A 23,260-nucleotide genomic window follows, 5' to 3' on the forward strand; every position below is an offset into this window, starting at 1 on the left:
GGGAGGGAAGGCGGGAGGGTGAGAGAGAGAGAATGGTCACAGGGCCTCCTGTACCGCTTTGTGCATCAGGCTTTATGTGGTTGCTGGGGAATTGAACCCTGGCCGGCAAGCTTTGCAAAGAAGCACACTTAATGGTGAGGCATCTCCCCACCCCGTTCTCAAGTATAAATAAAGTGAACACAGAGGGCTGAGACAAAAGCTCAGTGTCTCCAAAGAGGCCTGTGCTGTGAAATTGACTTTTGTTTCATCTGGTCTACTTTAAGAAAGTTCCAGCACTATCCCTCTAGTAGACCAATGTGCAGGAAAACCATCCTTTTCATTGAGAATATGGTAAGAAGGCCCTGCCACTAAACCTGTAGAGAGTAGAAAAGTTAATTGGCATTGAGCATGTGACTAAAAACAAAGCAAGTATCAACAGCCCGTTTCTCTGGTCATTCATTATGATTGTGGTAGGTCGCCTTAAGTTTCTCGCTCTCTCTCATCTTTGTGTTCTGTGACCTTGGGTTAGCATTTGTAGCAGGTTGTGAAGAATCACTCATTATATTCGAAAAGACATGAGTAAACTGTAAATAAGACTCTATCGATAGGGCAGCAGTAATGGAATGGAGAGTGAACGTAGAAGGGCAACGTCCCTGTCTCAGGCGCAAGGTCATGGGCTCAGGAGTTTTACTTCAGAACGGGTTTCTTCAAGGGTAGAAACATGACCTTGGCTTTCTGGAACCGCTCAGCTCTCGCACTACGGCACTAGTCGATGAAGCGAGCCATTGTCCGTTTTACCAGCCCTGGCTGTAATCTGTAACTTGGGGCTCTGATAGGCAGAGGTCCAGCCTGGCCCAGTGATTAAAGATGTGGAAACTCTACAACTCGTGATTACTCGTCTCTGGCCGAGAGCCAGCTGAGAGTCGGGAGCCAACAGTCACCTGGCAGTGTTTTCAAAACGCTGCCACCTACCAGTAGATGCCTGTCCACTCACTGCGGTAGCAACGCCACTGTCACCCCCGTTGTTGTGTGAAAAAGGAGTCAGGGCACAAAGGCAAGAAAAGGGGCCAATTTACACTCTCACAGGCACTAGAAAACAACCAGCTGCTACCCCACACTTATTGTCACCCTACAACAACTCTGAGCTGGGCCTTCAGCAGTTAAACACTCCGTTGTGACACTTGCTTTCCTGAATTTCTTGCCCAGATCCCTCCTCTTCTTCAAGCTTTTGTCTCTCCTGTCTGCAGGAGGCCACTGCCCCTTGGGAGTATCCGCACTGCGCCTGTTCGCCCTGCTGCCCTTAGCCATTCCTGACCCATCTTTCCGGTCACCCTTCTAGACTGACACAGTAGGTATCAGATTCCAAGTGTGGGGGAGGGGGAGGCGGCACACACGTGCAATCCCACTCTCTGGAGCAAGAGGCAAGAGGGTCAGGAGTGTAAGGCCAGCCTCAGCGACACAGTGTGAGGCCAGCAGAGCTACATGAGACACTCTGCCAAAAATCTAAGAAAAGAAGGAAAGAGGGAAAGGAAGGAGAAGGAAGGAGGAAGGGAGGATGTTGAAGCTGGAGCCACTGTCTTGGTCTGTGGATTCACTGTAGCTCTTTGCACCATCAATGAAAAACACAGGTGATGGCTGGAGAGATGGCTTAGTGGTTAAGACACTTGCCTGTGAAGCCTAAGGACCAAGGTTCAGTTCCACAGGGCCCACATAGGTCAGATGCACATGGTGGCACATGCATCTAGAGTTCATTTGCAATGGCTGGAAGCCCTGGCTTTTGCTCTCCCCTTATCTCTTTCTCTCTCTCTCCCCCTCTTTCTCTCTCCCCTCTCTGTCAAATAAATAAATAAATAAAATACTTTCTAGAAAACACAGAGAAGTAGAGTGGGGTGTAATTGTAAAACAGTGTTGACATTGTTGGCCTCGGGATCTCTACGTCCACAAACCACACCTCACTGCGGGGACAAGTTAACAGGTGCAGCCATCATAAATCACAGGAACACTCAAAGTGTTAAAGGACTGGTTTCCCTTCCGGAACAAACACTGAAGAAACCAACCTCAAGCCAGGAATTGCTCTGTATGCCTATAATCTCAGCACTCGGCAGGGCTAGGACAGGAGGATCAGGAGTTCAAAGCCAGCCTGGGTACATGGCGTTGTTATGCAGTCTAAATCCAACCCATCCTGCCACCTTTCCATTCCAAAACATCCATCCTAGACAGCCCCAGTGGTATTTTGTACATCTCAGTGGATTCCCATCCTCATGATTTTGCTCCGTCCGTGAGCCAACCTACCACTTTGATGACCTTTTTCAGCGTGACTCATTTTTAGTGAGTCTTAATTTCATTACTGTCAGTAGAAAGAAAAAAAAAAAAGCTGGAAAGTCTGACTGTGAAAAGACCACACCAGATGCTGGTGAGCTGGCTCACACTTGTATCCCAACACTCAGGAGGTTAAGGTCAGAGAACTGCCAGGAGTTCCAGGCCTGCCTGAGCTACAGAGTGAGTACAAGGCTAGCCTGGGCTACATGACAAGACCCTTGTCTCAGAAACAACAGCACCAACAACACACAGACACATGCACACACACAGGAATATTATTACCAAGAACTACTATTTGAGCATTACTGCCCTTTACATTTAATCAAGGCAGCTTAGGGCTTGTAGAGGCCCCAAAATAAACTCAAAGTGGCTAAGAGCAAAAAAATGCCCTTGATCCTGTAAGGGGGGAATTTATTATTATTTATCTCTTTTTCTCTATAGGAGTCCTCCCAGCCGTCTCCTTGGTGGAAGGCCAGACATATCAGAAGAGTTCCACTTTCTAGAAATGTAAAGATTATTCTCTTTCCTGGATGATTGCTCCCTTTCCTAAAAACCGGAAAAAAAAAAAAGTCTGGTCACCTGGCATGGGAACTGGACTGACCAGCTCAGGTCCAACCAGTAAATTTCCATAAAAGACTCCCATGGGAGTCACCAGGCCCAATACTCACTGGGGACTCACTCCTGTCTTACAGCTCTGCCTTCTTTCCCACTCTTAGGCTCTATAGTAAAATCCTTCTCTGCTTCGCCCTCTGAGGTCTGGCTTTACATGGGTACTGGGGCATTGAACTTGGGCAGACAGGCTTTGAAAGTAAGCCCCTTTTAACCGCTGGGCCGTCTCTCCAGCTCAGCTTTAGATTTTGTCAGAGTAACTTGGCAACTTCTCCCAGGGGTCGTCCATGCATCCTATACCCTACACAGAAGCGTCGCGTGTGCACTGGGGACATGAGGTTCCCCTGGCATCAAAACAGAGCAGATACACGCTGACAGACCTCGGGAAGCCCGAGCTGCTGTTTTGCGCTGTCACCAAGAATCAGGAGACTTTCCAAGCTGCAACCGAATAACAACCAGGCATGCCAGGCCCGGATTCTGAGCTGTCCCGTCCCTCCCCAGCCCGTCCTCTCCAGAAATGCACCCCAGCCCTCAGCTCCCTTGGTTTAAAACTCTTCTCACAACTCTGTGGCCCTTGGCTGGCTCCCTTTTCTTGCTAGGTGAGCACCGCCCTCCTCCTCCAACTCCTCCTCCTCCCCAGAGACGCAAGCGGCCCAGGGGGCGGGACCTGCACCCTGGAGGGCAGCGGAGGGTGCGGGGCTGTCCCAGGGACTTGGAAAGGGTGGGTCCTTCTAGGATGCGGGCAGTGTCCCGGGCTCTGATGGGCCCGGGCAGGGTTGATGGACCTGGATGCCGCGAAGGTGTGGTACGCTCGGGACAGAGAGAGGCTGCCTGGAGGGTCCCGGAGCAGGGTGGAGATGGATGCGGACCAGAGGGGCGGACCCAGGAGGACGTCGCCGGGAGGGGTTAATGTACCTGCTGGGAGGATCCAGGCAGACTAAGGAACCTGGAGAGGCGGGGCGGGCCTAGGAGGATGGTCCAGTAGAGAAATTATGGACGTGCTGAGAGCGCGCCTGGCCCTAGGGACGGGAAATGACCGGGTTCTGGGCGCGTCCCAAGGGCTAAAAAACCTGGAAGGGCGGGACGGATGCTGGAGCTAAGGGATGGGGAGGGAGAGGGAGAGACGGGCAGCTGGGTGGGGTTAGCTGACTAGGAAGGCAGGACGGCCACTGGGCTGGACGCACGGATCTGGGCTGTGGGACCTGGGAGGGGACGAAGGAACCTGGAGGGGGCGGGGTAGGCCCCGGGGTAAAGGACCTGGCTGGAGAGGTGCTCCGGGAGGCGGGGCGCCGAAGGCGTCCCCGGGCCAGTGCGTGCCCGCCGCCTCGGGCCCTGCGCCACCATGGGGCGCCTGCAGCCGCCGCGGGGACCGTGCGGCACGGGCGGCCAGGCTGGGTCGGCGACCGAGGCCCGGGGCCTCGGGCGGTGGGCGTGACTTCCGTAGCGGTCGCGTTGCCGCTCTCCGCGCCCGACGAGTCCGGGAAGGCCCGGACGGCGATGCGCGCCCGCGGGGGCCGGGGAGGCTGAGGGGGCGCCGGGTCTCCGCGGACGGCTCCATGGCCCTGCGGGGCGCCGAGGGGCCGGCGGACGGGCGGCGCTCCCCTAGCCGGGGTGGCCCGGCGTCCTCGGGGCTGTGGGCAGCGCTCTGCGACCACGAGGCGCGCGGGCAGGTGGACGTGCGCTCCGGGGACACGGGCGCGGCGCCGGGCGACCCCGAGGAGCAGAGGAGCCGCCGGGGGCCGCGGTGCCTGGGCCTCTCCCCCGCCGGGTCGGCGGCGCCGTGCCGCCCGCCCTCGCCCGCGCCGCGGCCCGGCTCCCCGGTGCACGTGGACTTCGAGCTGCTGGAGCTGAAGGAGCTGATCGGCGCGGGCGGCTTCGGGCAGGTGTACCGCGCCACGTGGCAGGGCCAGGAGGTGGCGGTGAAGGCGGCGCGCGGGGACCCCGAGCAGGACGCGGCGGCGGCGGTGGAGAGCGTGCGGCGCGAGGCGCGGCTCTTCGCCAGGCTGCGGCACCCCAACATCCTGGAGCTGCGGGCCGTGTGCCTGCGGCCCCCGCACCTCTGCCTCGTGCTGGAGTTCGCGCGCGGCGGGGCGCTCAACCGCGCGCTGGCCGCCGCCGCCCCCGGGCCCGGCCCCGGGCCGCGCCGCATCCCCCCGCGCGTGCTCGTCAACTGGGCGGTGCAGATCGCGCGCGGCATGCTCTACCTGCACGAGGAGGCCGCCGTGCCCATCCTGCACCGCGACCTCAAGTCCAGCAACGGTGAGTGGCGTCTCAGGACGATGGCTCCCGACCCGGTGCCAGGGCAATCTCCTTCTCAGGGCCAAGCCCTGGCTCCTTGCTGGGCGGCCGCTGGCAGCCCTTACCCTGACTTAACTGCCACTTTTTAAAAGTGGGCGGACCGGATTCGCTTATAGGTCTAATACTTGTAATTATCTGGGGCCAGGGAATGGTTTGGCCTTTATGTACCATAAAAGGGAGTAGAGACATGGTATTTTTATTTATTTAGTCATTTTATTTATTTATGTACCCTGGAAGTGACCATTTTTCATTTATTTGAGAAAGAGAGTGGGCACGCCAGGGCCTCTAGCCACTGCAAACAAACTCCAGACAAATGGGCCACCTTGTCCATGTGGCTTTACTTGGGTACTGGGGAATCAAACCTATTTTTGTAGGCTTTGTAGATAAGTACCTTAACCACTGAGACAGCTCTCCGGCCCCGAGAAATTGTATTTTTGTTGTATGTCAGTGTAACTCATTTGCATAGGCTGTTGACAGCTTAGGCCTCAGGTGGGTTCCCAGACCCTGGTGACAAATCTGCACAATTAGTGGCTTTCATCAAACTCTCTCTCCCTCTCTCTCTCTCTCTCTCTCCCTCTCTCTCTCTCTCTCTCCCTCTCTCTCTCTCTCTGTCCACTTTACAAATGCGTTGTTGAGGTAGCTACCCACCCCACCGCTGTGAGGTACTTGCTGGGGAACTCAGAGCTACATGCATGCTAAGCAGGTGCTGTACCATTGAGCTACACCTCCAGCTCCCCAATTCCCTCATTTGAATATGGCTTCACGTCTTCGGGCTTTTCCAAAGACTTGTCATTCAGGTGTCTTTGTGCATGAAGTGTTAGTTTATTAAGGGTTTGGTGGGCTGTCCGCAAACAAGCATTTACGTCCTTGGGCCCTTTTGGGTTACGAAAACAAGTGCACCGTCCTTTTCACCGGTACTGAACCTCGGAAAGATGTGGCCTGTATCAGTTACTTGTGTGTAAATCAGAGTGGATTTCCCACTTGTCAACAAAGGAATGACAAATGGCCGAACTGCAAAGCCCACTACACTTTGCTGGGGGTTACTGTTTGACGTTGCTATTGAAAAAAAAAAACAAAAAACAAACAACCCAGTCAAAGAATGGACTAGAGAATTGAACAGAGAATTCTCAAAGGCAGAAATGTGAATGGCCATTACACACTTAAGGAGAAGTTCAACGTCTTTAGTCATCAGAGAAATGCAAATGAAAACCACCCTGAGATTTCATCTCACCGCAGTCAGGATGGCCTTCATCAGAACTTTGAATGGCAGCAAGTGCTGGCCTGAAAGAAAATGAAATCTCTTGCGGTATCAAAGGATGCGGCAGCCACATCTATATGCCCTTAAAGAAACTACCCAGGACGGGAGCTGGCTGGGAAGGCAGCAGTGACCGCCAGGGGCGGAAAGACAGTAGCTCGAAGAAATGCTATATTTGTTGTGTTGGTACGTGTTACCTTCTTTTTCTCGTGTACGTGTGTTCGTGTGTACTTCCTGCACTCTTGTATATGTGTGCAGGCCCGAAGTCGAGGTTTATCGTTCTCCATGTTATTTTTATGAGACAAGGACTCTCTCTCTCTGAACCCAGAATTCACTGAATCGGTTACACTCGCTAGCTGGCGAACCCTGGAAACCCTCCTGTCTCTGCCCCCCCCCCCGCACTGGGGTGACAGGTGCTCACCCCCACACTCAGCATGGTTACCTGGACTCTAGGGATGGGAACTTAGGTCCCCGTGCTTGCATGGTCAGCATTTTGCCCACTGAGCCGTCTTCCCTGCCCAGATACGTGGTCCTCAGCCTCTCATCGTTCAGGTCTCAGCTGTTTCAGTGGTGGGAGCAAGTCTGGGAACACGGAGAAGCGTAGGTAGTGTGTCCTCATCGCACTTCCGTAGACAGGGTCTAAAGGACTCCGGAGTTGTTTGTTTTCAGCCGATGTTATACTAAAGACGTCTGTGATTTTCTGCTTTTCTGAAAACTTCAAGCTGTGTGGACTTCACTACCAAGTTGTGTTTCTTTCTGAAAGTATGCTTGCATTGAGAGAAATATGCAGCCTGCTGCCTCAGAACGCACAGCTCTGTGTGCCTCGTACCCCGCTGAGCCCCATCTCGTGAGCCCTGTGAGCCTGTGTGCTGAGTGCCCTCCGAGCCAGCCCAGCTCCAGTGTCACCCTCAGTGGCCTTTGCCAGCATAGGAAACCTGGCAGATCACCAAAGCACGGCAGACACCTGGAGATGCGTCCATCCTGGACCAACAAGTTCGAGGCCTGCATGCAACTAACTGCTTTTGCTTTTTTTTTTTTTTTAACCCAGCTTTGCTTGGTTTAGTGACTTTGAGGACCATACAACACGTTCAGTTCAGGAGGCAGAGCATTAGGAGGTGTTTGTGAAGCAAAGGAGGGAACGGGATACCTCATTACAGTTTGGCAAACTGCATACTTAAAGTATGAACTTTTTTTAAATTTGTTTTTCTCCCTTTTAAAATTTTTATTTATTTATTTCAGAGAGACAGAGAGGAAGAGACAGATAGAGAGAGAATGGGCACATCAGGGCCTCCAGCCAGTGAAGAACTCCAGATGCGTGCACCCCCTTGTGCATCTGGCTAACGTGGGTCCTGGGGAATCAAGCCTCAAACAGTGGTCCTTAGGCTTCACAGGCAAGCGCTTAACTGTGAAGCCATCTCTGCAGCCCTTAAAGTATGAACTTTAAAAAAAACAACTAATACTAAAAAAAAAAATATGATACAACTTGTCAAATGACTTCTGTTGATACCAGAAAAACTTATATTGTATAGACTGCCGTCTATGTAGCAGGTATCATGGGTTCAGGACTCCATCTGCAACTTCATTTTTGCGAAACTCTCATGCTCAATATAAGTAACCAAGCTTCCTGGGGCATTTTTAATATCTCCAATGACAGGCAAGATTTGCATTATACACTCCAGGGCAGAGCACTCGTGAGCATTCACGGAGCTCTGGGCTTGATCTCCAGTGCCATACCAACCAGGTGTGGTAGTGCACACCTGTCCCCCTTGCATCTTGAAAGTAGATATAAAAGAATCAGAAGTTCAAGGTCATCCTAGACTACATAGTGAGTACCAGCTATATGAGATCTAGTCTCACAAAAAAAATAAAAGTGTCACTCTTTAAATAACATAATTGGCTAGGCACTCACCTGGTCAAGTATTTATTTGTCACCGTGTCAGTTGGTGCAATGGCTCTATCCTCGCTGCTCCGTTTGCTTAGTGAGTAAAGGGAGACGTTTTGGAATTCCCTTTGATACATGAAGGCAGACATCTTGCTGTGACTTCTGAGGGCGCAGGCACCAGGTCTGAGCTGGCTTTGTTTAATCTGTTTGCTGACGGGGGTGAGGAGTTAACGGCACCGTCAACAGGACTTGAACAGTTGAACAGTCAACACTGAGTCTTGTTTTCACTCCGCAAGTTGGCTCTCATCACACGGCCCGCAGAAGATGACTGGCAGCCAGATCAGTGGAAATTAGTGTTTCAAACAAACGTTTGAACTTGTCAAAACGTTCTAGTCCTCTTGGCAGGCTTCCTCTCGTCGTTCAGTTTGATCGTGTGTTGGTGACAGGTCTGTGATCAAACAGTAGCAGATAGGTTGTACGACTGAAATCACTTTTGTCCTTTCTGACTGATGACAGCAGCTTGAAAGATGAGCCAGGTCACAGTCCGGCAAGCATGGACCATCGCTCGTCCGGCTCATGCTGGTGGCATGCCTGTCAAGAAGTGCAAGCCAGGGAGAGGGAGAGGGAGAGGGATGTGGGGTGGGTAGAACTGTCTCAGACCAGGTGGCTGTGCAGAGCTGCTCTCAGAAAGGGGCCCAGCCCAGCACAGAGCAGAGGCAGAAGAAGCAGACACGAGCCTGATATACTGGGGGAGTGGGGCTGGCTGGGGAGGCCGGAATCTGGATGGAGTGTACAAGGCTACATGTTCATGGGTCACACCTCTGGGCTCATGGCCACTCTGAGTGCCCTCTGCCTGAGAATTTCAGAGCATTTTGTGCCTATCTTCTGATCTTCTGGGCTTTTTTTTTTTTTTTTTTTTTTGGTTTGTTTGTTTTTTCAAGGTAAGGTCTCACTCTAACCCAGGCTGACCTGGAATTCACTATGTAGTCTCAGAGTGGCCTCGAACTCACAGCGATCCTCCTACCTGTGCCTCCTGAGTGCTGGGATTAAAGGCATGCACCACCATACCCGGCTGTTTTTGCTCTGTGTGTGTGTGTGTGTGTGTGTGTGTGTGTGTCTGTTTAAATCCTATTTTTTTTCCCACAGTGCAGGGGCTGGAAAAGCTAAGCAAGCCCTTCTCTACCACTGAGCTACGTTCCCAACACTGACTCTTTTTTTTTTTTTCAAGACAAGGTCTCACTAGTCCAGGCTGACTTGGAATTTACTATGTAGTTTCAGGAGGGCCTTGAACTCTTGCCTCCTTAGTCCTGGGATTAAGGGGCGCACCACCACACCCAGCTTCTGACTCATGTTTTTAATGACTAGCCAGTGAGCAGAAGAGAGTAGGGTGGAATGAGTGGAGGCTGTTGCAGTTGTCCCATGAAAGTGTCCTGCTGCAGGATTTATATGCGTCACACATACAGTGTAGTAGTTAGGACAACCGTTACCATGGTCCAGCCCTCATACTTGAACAGGAAGTATACCTAACCATTGGGCAGTCTCCAGCCCTGAACCTTTGTTACTCATAAAGGGGAAGATAAGCGTTCATGAGAAGTGGAGCCCCAAGTAATGGAACTTTATAGCTCTCATGTCTTTATTTTTTATTTTGAGACAGCAAAGCCTGCTGGCCTGGATTTGATTCTCCAGTATCCATGTAAAGCTAGATGCACAAAGTGGCATATGGGTCTGGAGTTTGTTTGCATCAGCAAGAGGCCCTGGTGTGGTTATTCTCTCCTCTTAAATAAACAAATAAATAAGCCGGGCGTGGTGGCGCATGTCTTTAATCCCAGCACTCGGGAGGCAGAGGTAGGAGGATCGCCGTGAGTTCAAAGCCACCCTGAGACTACAGAGTTAATTCCAGGTCAGCCTGGACCAGAGTGAGACCCTACCTCAAAAAACCAAAAAAAAAAAAAAAAAAAAAAAAAACCAAAACAAAAAAAAACAAATAGTCTTAAGAAATATAATAAATAAGTAAAAATAAGAGAGATCATGTCTCACTAATAGCTTAGCATTGCCTCATATTTTTTTTAAATTTTTATTTATTTATTTGAGAGCGATAGACACAGAGAGAAAGACAGAGAGAGGGAGAGAGAGAGAATGGGCACGCCAGGGCTTCCAGCCTCTGCAAACGAACTCCAGACACGTGCGCCCCCTTGTGCATCTGGCTAACGTGGGACCTGGGGAACCGAGCCTTGAACCGGGGTCCTTAGGCTTCACAGGCAAGTGCTTAACCGCTAAGCCATCTCTCCAGCCCTGCCTCATATTTTTGATGTAGCCCAGAATGGCCTCAAAATTGAGATCCTCTTGCCTCAGTGTTGAGATTACAGGCGTGAGCTTTCATGCCCAGTGGCTTTTATCTTTTTTGTCAATGATTAAGCTTCGTTGATCCATTTCAGTTTACCCTATTGGGAAAAATTATCAATTTACTTTATTATTTATAACTGTAGTCTATGAATAAATGTAAAGTCATATATTTTTAATTTTTTTGAGGCAAGCACAGCAGACTGGCCTTTTTTTTTAACCAAGAGAAAGCAAGAGTGATAACAAGAAAGAGCGTGAGAGAGACAGATAGAGAGAGAGAATTGGCACACCAGAGCCTTCAGCCACTATAATAGAACTCCAGCTGTGTGCGCCACCTTGTGAGCATGTGTGACCTTGCACATGCATCAACCTGTGCATCTGACTTACCTGGGATCTGGAGAGTCAAACCTGGGTCCTTAGGTTTCACAGGCAAGCGCTTTAACTGCTAAACCATTATCTCCAGCCCTAAAGCTTTATTTTTATGAAGGGCAACTTAGTGCTTTTGCTGAGACAGATGTGAAGGGAATGTTTTTGTTTGTCTAGCTTTTCCATTGTGTAATGCAAATAAAGGAACTGTTTGATAAAATTATAGCAAAGGTGGTCATCAAATAACATGTTACAACCACTCATACTTGTGATTTGGGCAGCAATGAAGTCAGCTGTCATCAGCCAGGAACATTTGTGGCAATGAACTTGTCTTCATCTTGAAGCTGCTGGTTGTTCTGGCTTCACGGAAGTAGCTTTGCAGAGACCCTTATGGGCACGGATGTAAACGTGCCTTTGACCCACTTTCTAGACAAAAATGCAGTCATAAAGGGGCCCCACATTCCCCAGCTATAGTTATACTTGGATGTTCAGGAATAGGGTTGGGGGGCTGGCTCTGTGGATAAAGCCAGGAACCCTAGTGGGCTTCTGTAATCCCAGCACACTGGCACAAGGTGGGAGGTGGAGGCAGGAGAATTTTCTGGAAGCTTGTGAGGAACACAGGAAAAGAACAACAGCAGAACAGGAATTCAGCAAGAGAAACTGCCTCAAAGGGAAGCAGCTGATCCAAAAGTCATCCTCTGACCTCCAGTGCATACTGTGTGCCTCTGCACACACACCGGCATGCGTGCACACACACTGACACACGTGTACACACCACTTCTTGCTTTTTGAATCATTGTTAGCAGGGCAGTTGCTTAGCTCTGGATTGTGCACACTGACTGTACCCGTGGGTCTTTTTGTAGGCTTAGAAAGTTCATCAAGGTGACGTAGAGGAAAGGCATCTCCTCTTGCTCACGTGTAGGCATCCCACTTTACCAGGCCCCTGCAGTAAATGGTCAGAGCAATGACTCTAGTGTAACTCGGACCTGAGTTGGCTATGTTCATATCACCCTCTACGAGCTGTGTGACCGCAAACAGTATGTACGTTGCCTTGATTTCTAATCCTGTAGACACAGTTATTCTCTTGGAGAGTCACCATAGTTTTGTAGGGGGCAGTTTGTTTCTGAGAGGGGGTAGAGTTAGGGTGACTGGACCCCTGAAGGTGAAAAGCGCAGGAAAGTCTGCCCCTGCTAGAAATCAAAGATGACCTGACTTCTTATCTCGTGCCTAGTTCCTTAGACCTGTTTTTCCACAAACAACCTCCCTCCTGGGAGGGAGGTCTTTCATAGAATTTAAAGATTTTGCTTGATCAAGTTCAGCCCCCTGGAACTTGGTGTCCAGGCTAGCCTCTTCCTGAGATAGTCCCTAGCCCTAACCAACGAGCTGTCCCTCTGGTTCACCTGAGCCAGAAGACAGCCCGCCACAAGGTCATAAATACCTTTGCAAGGGGAGGGCAGGCCTCTGACCACTTAGGAACTTCCAGCTGTGGGTGAGTTCTTCCCTCTGCTGGGCCTGGGCTGGGTGGCCCCCACCCCCCGCCCCCCAGCCCTTACTCCCTCCATGAGCACCTTTATCCCCTCCAGCTCCCCACATGCTAGGAGCTCCTTAAACTTTCTTTTCTCTTTTCTTTCCACTCTTTTTTCCCCATGCTCTCCATGTGGGATCTCTAACCACGTGGGTGGTTTTCCTTGGCTCTGTACTTCCCTCAATAAATATAATAATTTAATAATTATCCTTCTCAGTCTACTGTTTTTTTGTTTTGTTTTTCGAGATAGGGTCTCACTGTAGCCCAGGCTGACCTGGAATTCACTGTCATCTCAGGGTGGCCTTGAACTCACAGCAGTCCTCCTACCTCTGCCTCCCAAGTGCTGGAATCAAAGGCATGCACCACCTCACCCAGCTTAGTCTTCTTTTTTATTCAATTCTTTTGTTAAAATTAGAAACAGACCTAGGGTTTGGGGCTAAAGAACTTTCTGGGAACCCTAGTGCCCCTTTACATTTCCTGTTTCTATTTTATTTATGTCTTTGACAGCTTCATGCATGTATATAATACATTTTGAGCATATTTGCCTCTATTATCCTTTTTTAATCCCCATTCTACTCTCCCTATTCCTCCCCCCTAGTTCACTCTCCTACTTTCCTGTCATTTTTTTTATGACTTGCTGAGGTTAATTAGGGTCACTTGCGTAAGTAGGAATGGGGAGTTGGTTATTTCCTGAATCGTGGGCAGCTTACCGGTGGCTGCACCACCGAAGAAAATGACTGCCACTCTCCAAGCAGCAATTAATTGCCAGTAGCTCCACATTTTGAGCCTCCCAAGGCAGTTGGCTAACTACTGGCATACAAGTGCAGTGTTTCCTGAGCTCCCTGAGTCAGGCGTGGCGGAAAGGGAAAGCACCCACGGGGTGCGTGGGAAGGAAGAGTACTGCCCAGCACTGCAAGGGTGTCTGCATTGGCACTGTGTGCGTGGACCGTGCTGGAGGGGAAGATGATGTGTGGTCAGCCGTTAGCATTGCACTGCAAGGGAGGAAAGACAAAACCGCGTCACTCCGACGTAAATTGCTGCTCCTTTATGACCAAAGCCTCCTTTTTAAAATCACGGTTTGTTTTTTCACACTCCCTGGAGATTTTCTGACTCTCTGACTTGGAGAGGGGTATTGTGCAGCATCTTAGAAGTGAAGGAACTTCCAGTCAGGTTCAAGGAAAGGCCCCGAGAAGGGGGTCTTTATGGTCTCCTCCAGTATCGGAGCAGGGTGGGGCTGCCACCCCATAGGTGATGACTCTGGGTGACTCCTGGTCCCTGACAAGGAGTCTGCCGTTCCTGGACTGGCTTTTGGGGGACAATAAATTGACTCGGAGGTGGGAATACAGAGAGGTGGTGCCATATTTTTTGGCAATTCCTTTAGATCACAAAATTGTAGGGATGAGGATGTTCATTTGAGGAGTAGAAGAGAGAGCTGGTAAGAGCATTCAGGGCATTGGGAACAGACTTGAAGGCCAGGATGTCTGAACTTTCTCCCACGGCTATGGGAGAGGTGGGAAGTGGACTGGGGAAACCAGGAGAAATGCCACTGCTGCGTGGTACCTTGGGACAGTCACATTTTATTCCATGTACAGGGTGGAAATTTACCTTTTCACCCTAGACCGAGAGCAATGGCGCCTGTTAACATATTCTCCCACTTTGCCCACTTGCTGTCTTGGGTCTCCCTCCATTCTCCTTTGATAATACATTCTTAGTTAAATATTAATTGAAATCCATTTGATAAAAACATTTGACTCATCGAATGGAATTTAGATGCAATAAGGCCATAAATGTTCGAGAAAATAGAGTAGTGGGTATGTTCTAATTACTTTTTAAAAATACTTTATTTTTATTTATCTATTCCAAAGAAAGAGAGAGAATGTACACCAGGGCCACTAGCCACTGCAAATGAACTCCAGATGCATGCACCACCATGTGCATCTGGTTTATGAGGGCCTTGGGGAATAAAACCTGGACCCTTAGGCTTCACAGGCAAGCACCTTAACTGCTTAGCCATTTCTCTACCCATATTTTTATTTATTTTATTTGAGAGAGAGAGAGAATGGGTGCACCAGGGACTCCAGCCTCTGCAAATGAACTCCAGATGCATGCACCGCCTTGTGTATCTGGCTTATGCGGGTTCTGGGGAATCAAACCTTGGTCTGGCTAATGTGGGATCTGAAGAGTCACCTTGGTCCTTTGGCTGTTGCAGGCAAGCATCTTAACCACTAAGCCATCTCCAGCCCATTAGGTGTTTTTATAAAGCTTGTAACTTGGACCTCCAGCTGTCTGGCTGGAGGAGGTGTCACTGGGAATGGATCCTGGGGTCCAGGCCTGAGGGATGTTTGGGGGTGAGTCTGATTTCCAGCCCAAAGGTGTGCAGAGCAGTCTGAGCTCTGGTGGGCCTGCTCTTTGCTGCTGGTTTTCCTGCCGTTGCTTTTGGTCTTTGCTGGCTGGCTGGTTATTTCTCTCTGCTTGCATGTCTGGAAGCCGCCTCTTCTGCCACCTCCCTGGCTCTGTAAGTTTGAAATAACCCCTTCCTGCTGTAAGCTGTGCCTGGTTTGGATGCTCATCCCAGGGACGTGGAGCTGACTGCACTGACCCGGCTGCTTTGTGTGTCTGATGGGCATCGGCAGCTTTCCTGCTTCAAGGGCCGGAAGCGGAAGTCAGGCCTACCCAAGTGTGCTTACCAGAAACCTGGCAGGAGGCCTGAGCTATTACCCACTGTGATTTTGCCAGTAATTTTGGTTTCAGTCACACTGCCCAAAAGATAAGGAATTTCAGGAATTCTGCCATGCCAGTCTGAAACAGAATCCCAAACAATGGGCCTTTCATGGAGCGCTGAGCAGTTGGCACTGAGGTGTTACTTCAGCTTGTTTCCTGTTGGTCTGGCGTGTGTCTGCAAGTTGCTGGGGGACTTTGGACCCCATATGGACCTTCTGTCCACTGGTGCCTCAGGCTGCCATCCCATGTGCTAACGAGGAAGGCTAGTTTGCTACTTGCTGGGTCTTGGTTCATTCATTCTCTCTTTCTGTCTGTTTCCTGGTGTGGAGCCCATACACTGGCCTTCCCGTTTCCAGGGCAGTCAGCCGTATGTCTGGGAAAGGAATGTTTGGAGGATTGTTGTCAGCAGCTCCCACCCTTCACGTCTTCTCTATTCAGTACCTTCCTTGTTGCTGTGACCAAACACTTACGGGAATGTGGTGGTTGGATTCAGGTGTCCCCCATAAACTCAGGTGTTCTGAATGCCAGGTTCCCAGCTGATGGAGATTTGGGAGTTAATGCCTCCTGGAGGCAGTGTGTTTTGGGGGGCTTATGGGTGTGATAGCCAGTGTCCCCATGCCAGTGTTTGGCACACTCTCCTCTTCCTGTTGTCCATGTGATGTTGACCAGGAGGTGATGTCCACCCTCTGCTCATGCTGTCGTTTTCCCCTGCCGACATAGACTTTCCCCTCAAGCCTATAAGCCAAAATAAATCTTTTTTCCCCCACAAGCTGCTCTTGGTTGGTGATTTCTGCCAGCAATGCTAACCTGACTGCAACGGGGAGGAAGGATTTGTTTGGGATTATAGATTGAGGGAATACAGTTCATCATGGTGGGGCCGGAGTGTGCGGTAGCTGGTCACATTGGATCAGGAAGCAGAGAGCGAACGGAAAGTGGATGATGGCTGTGAACCCTCATGTGACCCCTTCCTTCAGTGAGAATCTACTTCCTAAATGTTCCACAAGCTTCCAAACAGCACTACCAGCTGGAGACCTAATGCTCAAACATGTGCATTTGTGAGGGACATTTCACATTGAAAGCACACTGCCTTCTTGTCTGCGTGTTATATCCTTCCTAGCCCATGAAATGAGGGGATCTCGTGTGGAAGAAGCCTCTGCAGCAGGCTTGTGCAGGCCTGCAAGCCAGATGGGGGTCTTTTGACAGCAGGAAAGATGATTGCTTGAAAGTGCAGTTAATGAGATGGGAAGGGGAAAATGCCAGCTAATAAAGAAACTAATAAAATTGCTTCTGTCTCAGCATCCATTGCAGAAAAGTGTATCTGATTAAAAGTATGCAGAGTCTGAATCTCTTGTGTGTGTGTGTGTGTGTGTGTGTGTGTGTGTGTGTGTGCTGTAAATACAAGTGCAGATGTGTGCATGTGTGTTTGGAGTCCAGAGGACAGCCGTAGATGTCATTCACCTCTCTTGTTTCCATGTGTATGGCTGGTGTGTGTGTGTGTGTGTGTGTGTGTGTGTGTGTGTGTGTGTGGTGTATGCACATACATGGTTAGATGTGGTGCCTCATGCACAGGCCAGAGGAGACTGTTGTGTGTCCCCCTCTGTCACTTTATCACCTGTTTCCCCAAGATGAAGCCTTTGAGTCCAGAGGTTACCATTTTCGGAGCCCCCGGACTTGGGATACAGATGTTCGTGACCCCAGTCAGCTAGCTACTTGAGTGCAAAGGAATCTGCTCAGATGATCTGAGTCCCCTCAGGCCGTCTCTCGTTGGTCTGGAGCTCACTGGGATGCCCTGGAGATCTTCATAAGGAACTTGTGCCTTGTAGTGGGCACGTGTAGATGGACAGAAGCATAAGTGCTATTCCAGACAGAAGAAGGGCTTTATTCCCTTCAGCCTAAGGCCCTGTTTGTCCCCTCTCTCTTCCTGCATTGCCCCTGTGTGACTTGGGGTAGGAAAGGTGATGACATATTATCTTGCTGCTCCGTGGCAGCCAGGGCTTGTAGGTCCCTGGCCTCATCATCATCTCTCCTGAGTGTAGGAATGACACAGAGGATCTTCCTGCCTAAATCTCATAGTCACAGGATCACGAGGGAACAGAAATGTTAGAACACAACAGTGTCCGTAATCAATATCAATTGCCTGTACCCAGTAAGTGCCTGCTCAAGTCCTCCTCATTCATTCATTCATTCATTCATTCATTCATTTAATATTACTGTTTTGGTCTATGTCATTTTTGGTTTTGCTTTTTAAATTTTATTTTATTTTGGTTTTTCGAGGCAGGGTCTCGCTCTAGCCCAGGCTGACCTGGAATTTACTATGTAGTCTCTGGCTGGCCTCAGACTTATAGCAATCCTCTTACCTCTGCCTCTGGAGTGCTGGGATTAAAGGCATGCACCATAATGTCCAGCCATCATTTATTTTTAATTTTTTAATTAGTAGGGATTTGCACACCAAGGCCACTTGCCAACAACAGATGCCTCTGCCACTTTGTGTACCAGCTTACATGGGGGGTTTGAGAACTAAACACAGGCCAGTAGGTTTTGCGAGCAAGCACATTCAACTCCTAAAGTCATCTTCCCCGCCTCCCTCCGCATTTGCTTAAGCCTAGCGTTGACTGTCTCCAATTGTTTGAATGATTGTGACTCTCTATTATTGTAAATATTCAACTGTATGATGCACACAAGTCTTGCAAAAAAAAAAAAAAATACAGGATTTCCTGAAGCCTGTCGCAGTGATTTGGAGACATTTATAAACTTTAAACCCATTGAGCATAGTGTGTGTACACACATGTGTGTGAGTGTGTGTGAATATGACTGCATGTGCCTGGAAGCCTGTATACATGCATGTGTGTACATGCATGTGTGTGCGCCTGCATGCATGTGGTCCCTGCGGTATGCTTTGCGTGTCCTGGGTTCTGTTCTAAGTGTTCCTTGATGCTCACCAACCTGAAGCTGCAGGTATTGTCATGTGTCAGAGGTCGGGCAAAGAACCGCCCGTCGGAAGGTGGGCAAAGAGCGGACTCAGCCCGGCATGCCCGCGTGTCCCCCACGGGCTGTGCACTCTGCCTGCTCTTAGATCTACCTGCAGCGGGGAGCGAAAATGAAGGTGCCTGGGCATCTCCGAGCAGAGCAGTTCCCAGAGAAGAGAGAGCATCTGTGGATCCTGTGCAGACCTGGGCCTTGCGGGCTGCCCTGCCGAGCTTCTCTCATCCCGAGCCCTGCGCCCTCCGCATAACTCCATGTCGCTGTGCCTCGGCTTTTCTATCTATGAAGGAGCCGTAGATTGTCATATATAATTAAATACCTATGGCTGACGTGCAGGAGTGAAGTTCGCTTCTGAGAGCACGCTCTGGAGGAGTCCTGAAGGATATTTGCTTTTTCATTTGGATTTTTTTCATTATTTATTTATTTATTAGAGAAAGAGGCAGATGGAGAAGGGAGAGAGAGAGAGAGAGAGAGCTTCCAGATACATGCACCACCTTGCACAGTTGACTTACATGGGGAATCAAATCTGAATCTTTAGATTTCTCAGGCAAGCACCTTGACCCCTAAGCCATCTCTCCAGCCCATTATTTTGGGTTTTTAAAGACAGTGTCTTGCTATGTAGCCGTGGATAGAGTGGTACTTGCTATGTAATTCAGGCTGACCTCAAATTCATGGTGCTCCTTCTGCCTCAGCCTCCCAATAGTAGAATTACATTTACACCCTCATGCCCAGCTCTTGATAGATGTTGATTTTCCTGGTTCTGCCACCACCATGGTCCGGGGAAGTTTTCTGTGTTCCATTGCAAATAAGACCTTCTCCTTGAGCCTGGCAGCCACCGGTGCAGTGAGGCCCTGTAATGCCTCACCTGCAATGTCGCACGGGAGCAAGATGGCTTCTGGACTTGGCTTTGAGGTTCATATAGTTGCTGCCTGGGCTGGTAATTTGCTCACAGGTCTAAAAGATGAAGATACTATGGTTCTTGGGGCAGCATGGTGGGCCACACCTCTAATCCTAGCATTCAGAAAGCTGAGGCAGGAGGATTGCTGTGAGTTTAGGGCCAGACTTCTTAAGCTACACTGTAAGACCCTGTCTCAAAACCAAACAACAAGCCGGGCATGGCAGCACACGCCTTTAGGTAGGAGGATCTCCGTGAGTTCGAGGCCACCCTGAGACTACAGAGTGAATTCCAGGTCAGCCTGGGCTAGAGTGAGACCCTACCTCGGTGGGGGGCGGACCAAGAAGAGAAAAGAAGAAGGGCTGAGGAGATGGTTTTGTGGGTGAAGTACTTAGTACACAAGCATGGGGCCTGAGTCCTGATCACAGGACCCACGTCAAAGCTGGGTGCGGCAGTACATATCTGGAACCCTAGCCCTGGGGAGGCACAGACAGGGAATCAGTGGGGCTTACTGGCTAACTAGTCTAGCCAGATTGGTAAGCTCTCAATTCAGTGAGAGGACCTGTCTCAAAAATGAAGATGGAGTGCTGGAGAGATGGCTTAGCCGTTAAGGTGCCTGCCTGCAAAGCCAAAGGACCCAGGTTCAATTCCCCAGGGCCCATGTAAGCCAGAAGCACAAGGAGGCGCATGCGTCTGGATTTGTTTGCAGTGGCTGGAGGCCCTGGTGCGCCCATTCTCTATCTGCCTCTCTTTCTCTTTGCTTCTTTCTTTCTCTGTCCAATAGATAAAAATACAAATACATGAAGATGGAGACTCACTGATGAAGACACCTGATAGCAACTTCTAGCCTCCACATGCACATTCACAGTTGTGAACGCATACATGCATGTACAACATACATACTTACACATGCACACGCAATAAAGAAAGAAAAGAAAACAGAGATCAGATCAGAGCAGTTAGCAGGGTCCAGCACATTGCAGACATCCTGGGAAACCAAGCGACAATTCCACAGGATCCAGGTGAGGAGAAATCAGTTGGGGGGTCTGGAAGCTACCTAAAGGCAGGGGTAGAGTGGGAGGAGGGGCCTGGGGTAAGGTCTAGAAGCAGGTAGATGGTAGCTGTGGAGTTAGGTGGGCTGGGGACACACGTAGCTGGTGTGAGCTCTGGGCCCAGGAGCTGCCAAGAATCCAGAGGCAGGGGCCTGGGCCGATGGCTCCTCTGAAGGCTCTACTTCTAGCTCGTGTAAAGCAATGATTTCTCACCAGCCATCTTGGTGAGCTAAAGTCTCAGAGCATGTTGGGGACCCAGCAGAAGGCAATGACTGATGAGTTGTGTTAATACATAATTGATTGCAATGGTCTCTAATGTATTTAGTGGGAGAGATGCTTCACTTTGATTAGGAAAGAATTTTTTCAAAGAAATCAGCGTTGTTGTTGTTTTCTCTCATATCAGGTTAGCGTTCATGGACTCTTGAACCTACCTGAGATATTTTGGCAAAGCTTCCTTGCCCCTAGAAATCATTTACTTTCTCATAAAGAGAAATGCCTTCAGAGGCCTCCAAGCTGCAGCATGCATGGAGATTTTTTTTTTTAATTTGTATTTGGTCATGGTATGTGTACCTCTGTAAGGTAAATAAAATAGCAAAATGCAAATTCATTCTTGTTGACTCTGGCAGCTGTAGCGAAATTGTGTTTTTAGATGCCATTGGGAAGGCCTGGGGGCCTGGGAGATGGCTTAGTGTTGTAGCTGGAGGTCTTGCGGAACAGGCCCGGTGCCCCTGGGAAAGTGCCGGGCATGGTGGCCCGTGCCGGGAACCTCAGTGCTAGGAAAGCAGGAAGAAGGAATCGCTGGGGCTGGCTGGCAGCTAGTCTAGCCGAGCGGGTGATCTCTGGGTTCAGGAAGAGACCCTTGTTCAAAGAGTAAGGTGAAGAGTAACTGAGGGCGACACCTGACACATGCATGTACATTCACCTGCATACACACACGCACACCCTCACGCGTGAGAACATCCTTACACACGTGAGTCCACACCACACAAACATACACATATAAAAGAAAAATAAAGAAAAAAGACGGGCTGGGGATGTAGCTTAGTGGTTAGCATACTTGCCTAGCTTGATTCTCCAGTGTGACCAAACCCAACCAAGCGGGTGACCTAGAGCAGCGGTGGCCAGGTGGCCGCAGCATGTGCTAATGTCCCGCCTCTGCTGTCTTCAGTCTTGCTGCTGGAGAAGATCGAGCACGATGACGTCTGTAACAAGACCCTGAAGATCACGGACTTCGGGCTGGCACGGGAGTGGTGCAGGACCACCAGGATGAGCGCCGCGGGCACCTACGCCTGGATGGCCCCCGAGGTCATCCGGTCCTGCCTGTTCTCCAAGGGCAGCGATATCTGGAGGTGAGAGCCTTGGCTCTGCGGTTCTGAGCAGCCCGGGGCCTCATGAATGGTTTGTAGCCACAGTGGGATGGCTGGGTCTTCTGTTTCCGTGACAAGATGTGGAGACCATTTAAGGATCACAGTGTGTTTGGGCGCAGGGTCGCAGAGCTTTGGTACGTGGGTCCCTAGTCTCATCACTTGGGGTCTATGGCAAGTCTGAATGTCACAGCAGGAGGCTCATGGCAGAGTAATGCCGTGCTTCTTTCATGACAGCCGGAAACTGAAAGAGAAGGAGCCGCAGCGTACCCTTCATGACACCCCCGTGCTTATCTTCCTCCCGCTAGAGCCTGTCTCCCCAAGATCCCCCACCTTCCACCATAGGCTGGGACGAAAGCTTCAGCAAGTGAGGCCTATGTGAGCATTTAAGATTCCTAGAAGGGAGCAGTAGGAAAGGGGCAAGGAAGAATCAGATCAAAGCGACACTGGCTCAGCGCGCATGTTGATCCACGTCTGGAATCGAGGCAAATGCTGACAGGCTGTGAACGCCAAAGGCCCACGGCCGGCCTGTCCTCGCTCCTGCCTGCACCCACTGCCGTTGCGGTTCCAGTGTTGCTTGCAGAGCTGCACGCTTGTCCCTCTGGGGTGCCTTCTGCTATAACAGCACTGACACTGAGGGCCGCTCGCAGGCCTTCCTGTGAAATCTCAGTGCGGGTCTCTACAACCCACAGCACGTGCCTTCTACCACATGGCCGGCGCCCCTAGCCTGGTACTTGCGTACCAGCGGCTGTGAGTGCCTGTGAGACTCAACAAGGGGAAGCAGGTGGAGAGGAGGCTGTGCCTTAGGGGCCTCTTGGTGAGCAGGGTGCCCCACGGTCTCAGACAAACCTTCGTCCTGCCATGAGTGGGGTCTTGCTGAATTCTGAGATGCTCCCCAGACAGCCTCCCTCTTGTCCCAGTGCAAAAGCACTTCTTTTTTTTATTTCAATTTTTTTTTTTTTTTAGTTATGTACATACCCAGTGTGTATACAGCCATGATGATGCCATCATTAGCCTCCTCCCTGTCCTCCCCCCTCTGTAGGGACCCTCCTCGTTGGGGAATGTGGGTCTTGCATTGTGGGGTTAGCCATCAGTTATGGGGAGGAGGTAATGAATGTCTCTGTGCATAATGTTCCAACATGTGGCTCTAACAGTCTTTCCGCCCCCTTTTTCCACCAATTTCCATGAGCCACATTGGTTTTAGGTCTACTTCAGTGAAGAGGTCTTGGGAGTCTCTATGTCTCTGGATCTCTGTTTGGGTAGGAGTTGAGTGTTCTCTGTGTCTATCTCCTTCACCCTTGTGCTGGTACCAGGTTCACCAAGAAAGCAGCACTCTTGCTCATTTCCCCAATTACTCTATGGTCTCAGCTGGGGTCCTGGTGAGGTACAATGGGCTGACTCTCTCCTCAGGTTCTGCGTCCATCTGCAAAAGAAAAGCAAATTGTCCAACAAAGAGTAAAGTCAGCACCAGATAAATGGGATAATCATTATTTATTATTTTAGAGATAATTCAATACTTATAGGCCCTCTTGTAGTCCACAATTGGTGGGAGCTTGATAATGGAGCGTGAGCTCATTTTTTGGATATGGTTCTGACTTGTTTTCCAGATCCAGCTATGGGTTCCATTCCACTGAGCAGATCCATTAGCCAAATCAAGAGCAGTTGATTACCCA

At 50.2% G+C, this 23,260-nt stretch overlaps 1 protein-coding gene across 1 annotated transcript in view; it reads left to right on the top strand.

Moving 5' to 3' along the window:
• The first annotated feature begins 4,463 nt into the window (after positions 1-4,463).
• The window catches only part of Map3k21 (mitogen-activated protein kinase kinase kinase 21), a 43,175-nt gene continuing 24,378 nt past the window's right edge, over positions 4,464-23,260 (top strand). The window contains exons 1-2 of the mRNA XM_004659635.2: positions 4,464-5,166; positions 21,392-21,572. Coding sequence (XP_004659692.2) covers positions 4,464-5,166; positions 21,392-21,572 — 884 coding nt within the window. The remainder of the gene's footprint in view (positions 5,167-21,391; positions 21,573-23,260) is intronic.

The sequence above is a fragment of the Jaculus jaculus genome, chromosome 5 (assembly GCF_020740685.1).
Source record: "Jaculus jaculus isolate mJacJac1 chromosome 5, mJacJac1.mat.Y.cur, whole genome shotgun sequence".
Classification (NCBI taxonomy): Eukaryota; Metazoa; Chordata; class Mammalia; order Rodentia; family Dipodidae; genus Jaculus; species Jaculus jaculus.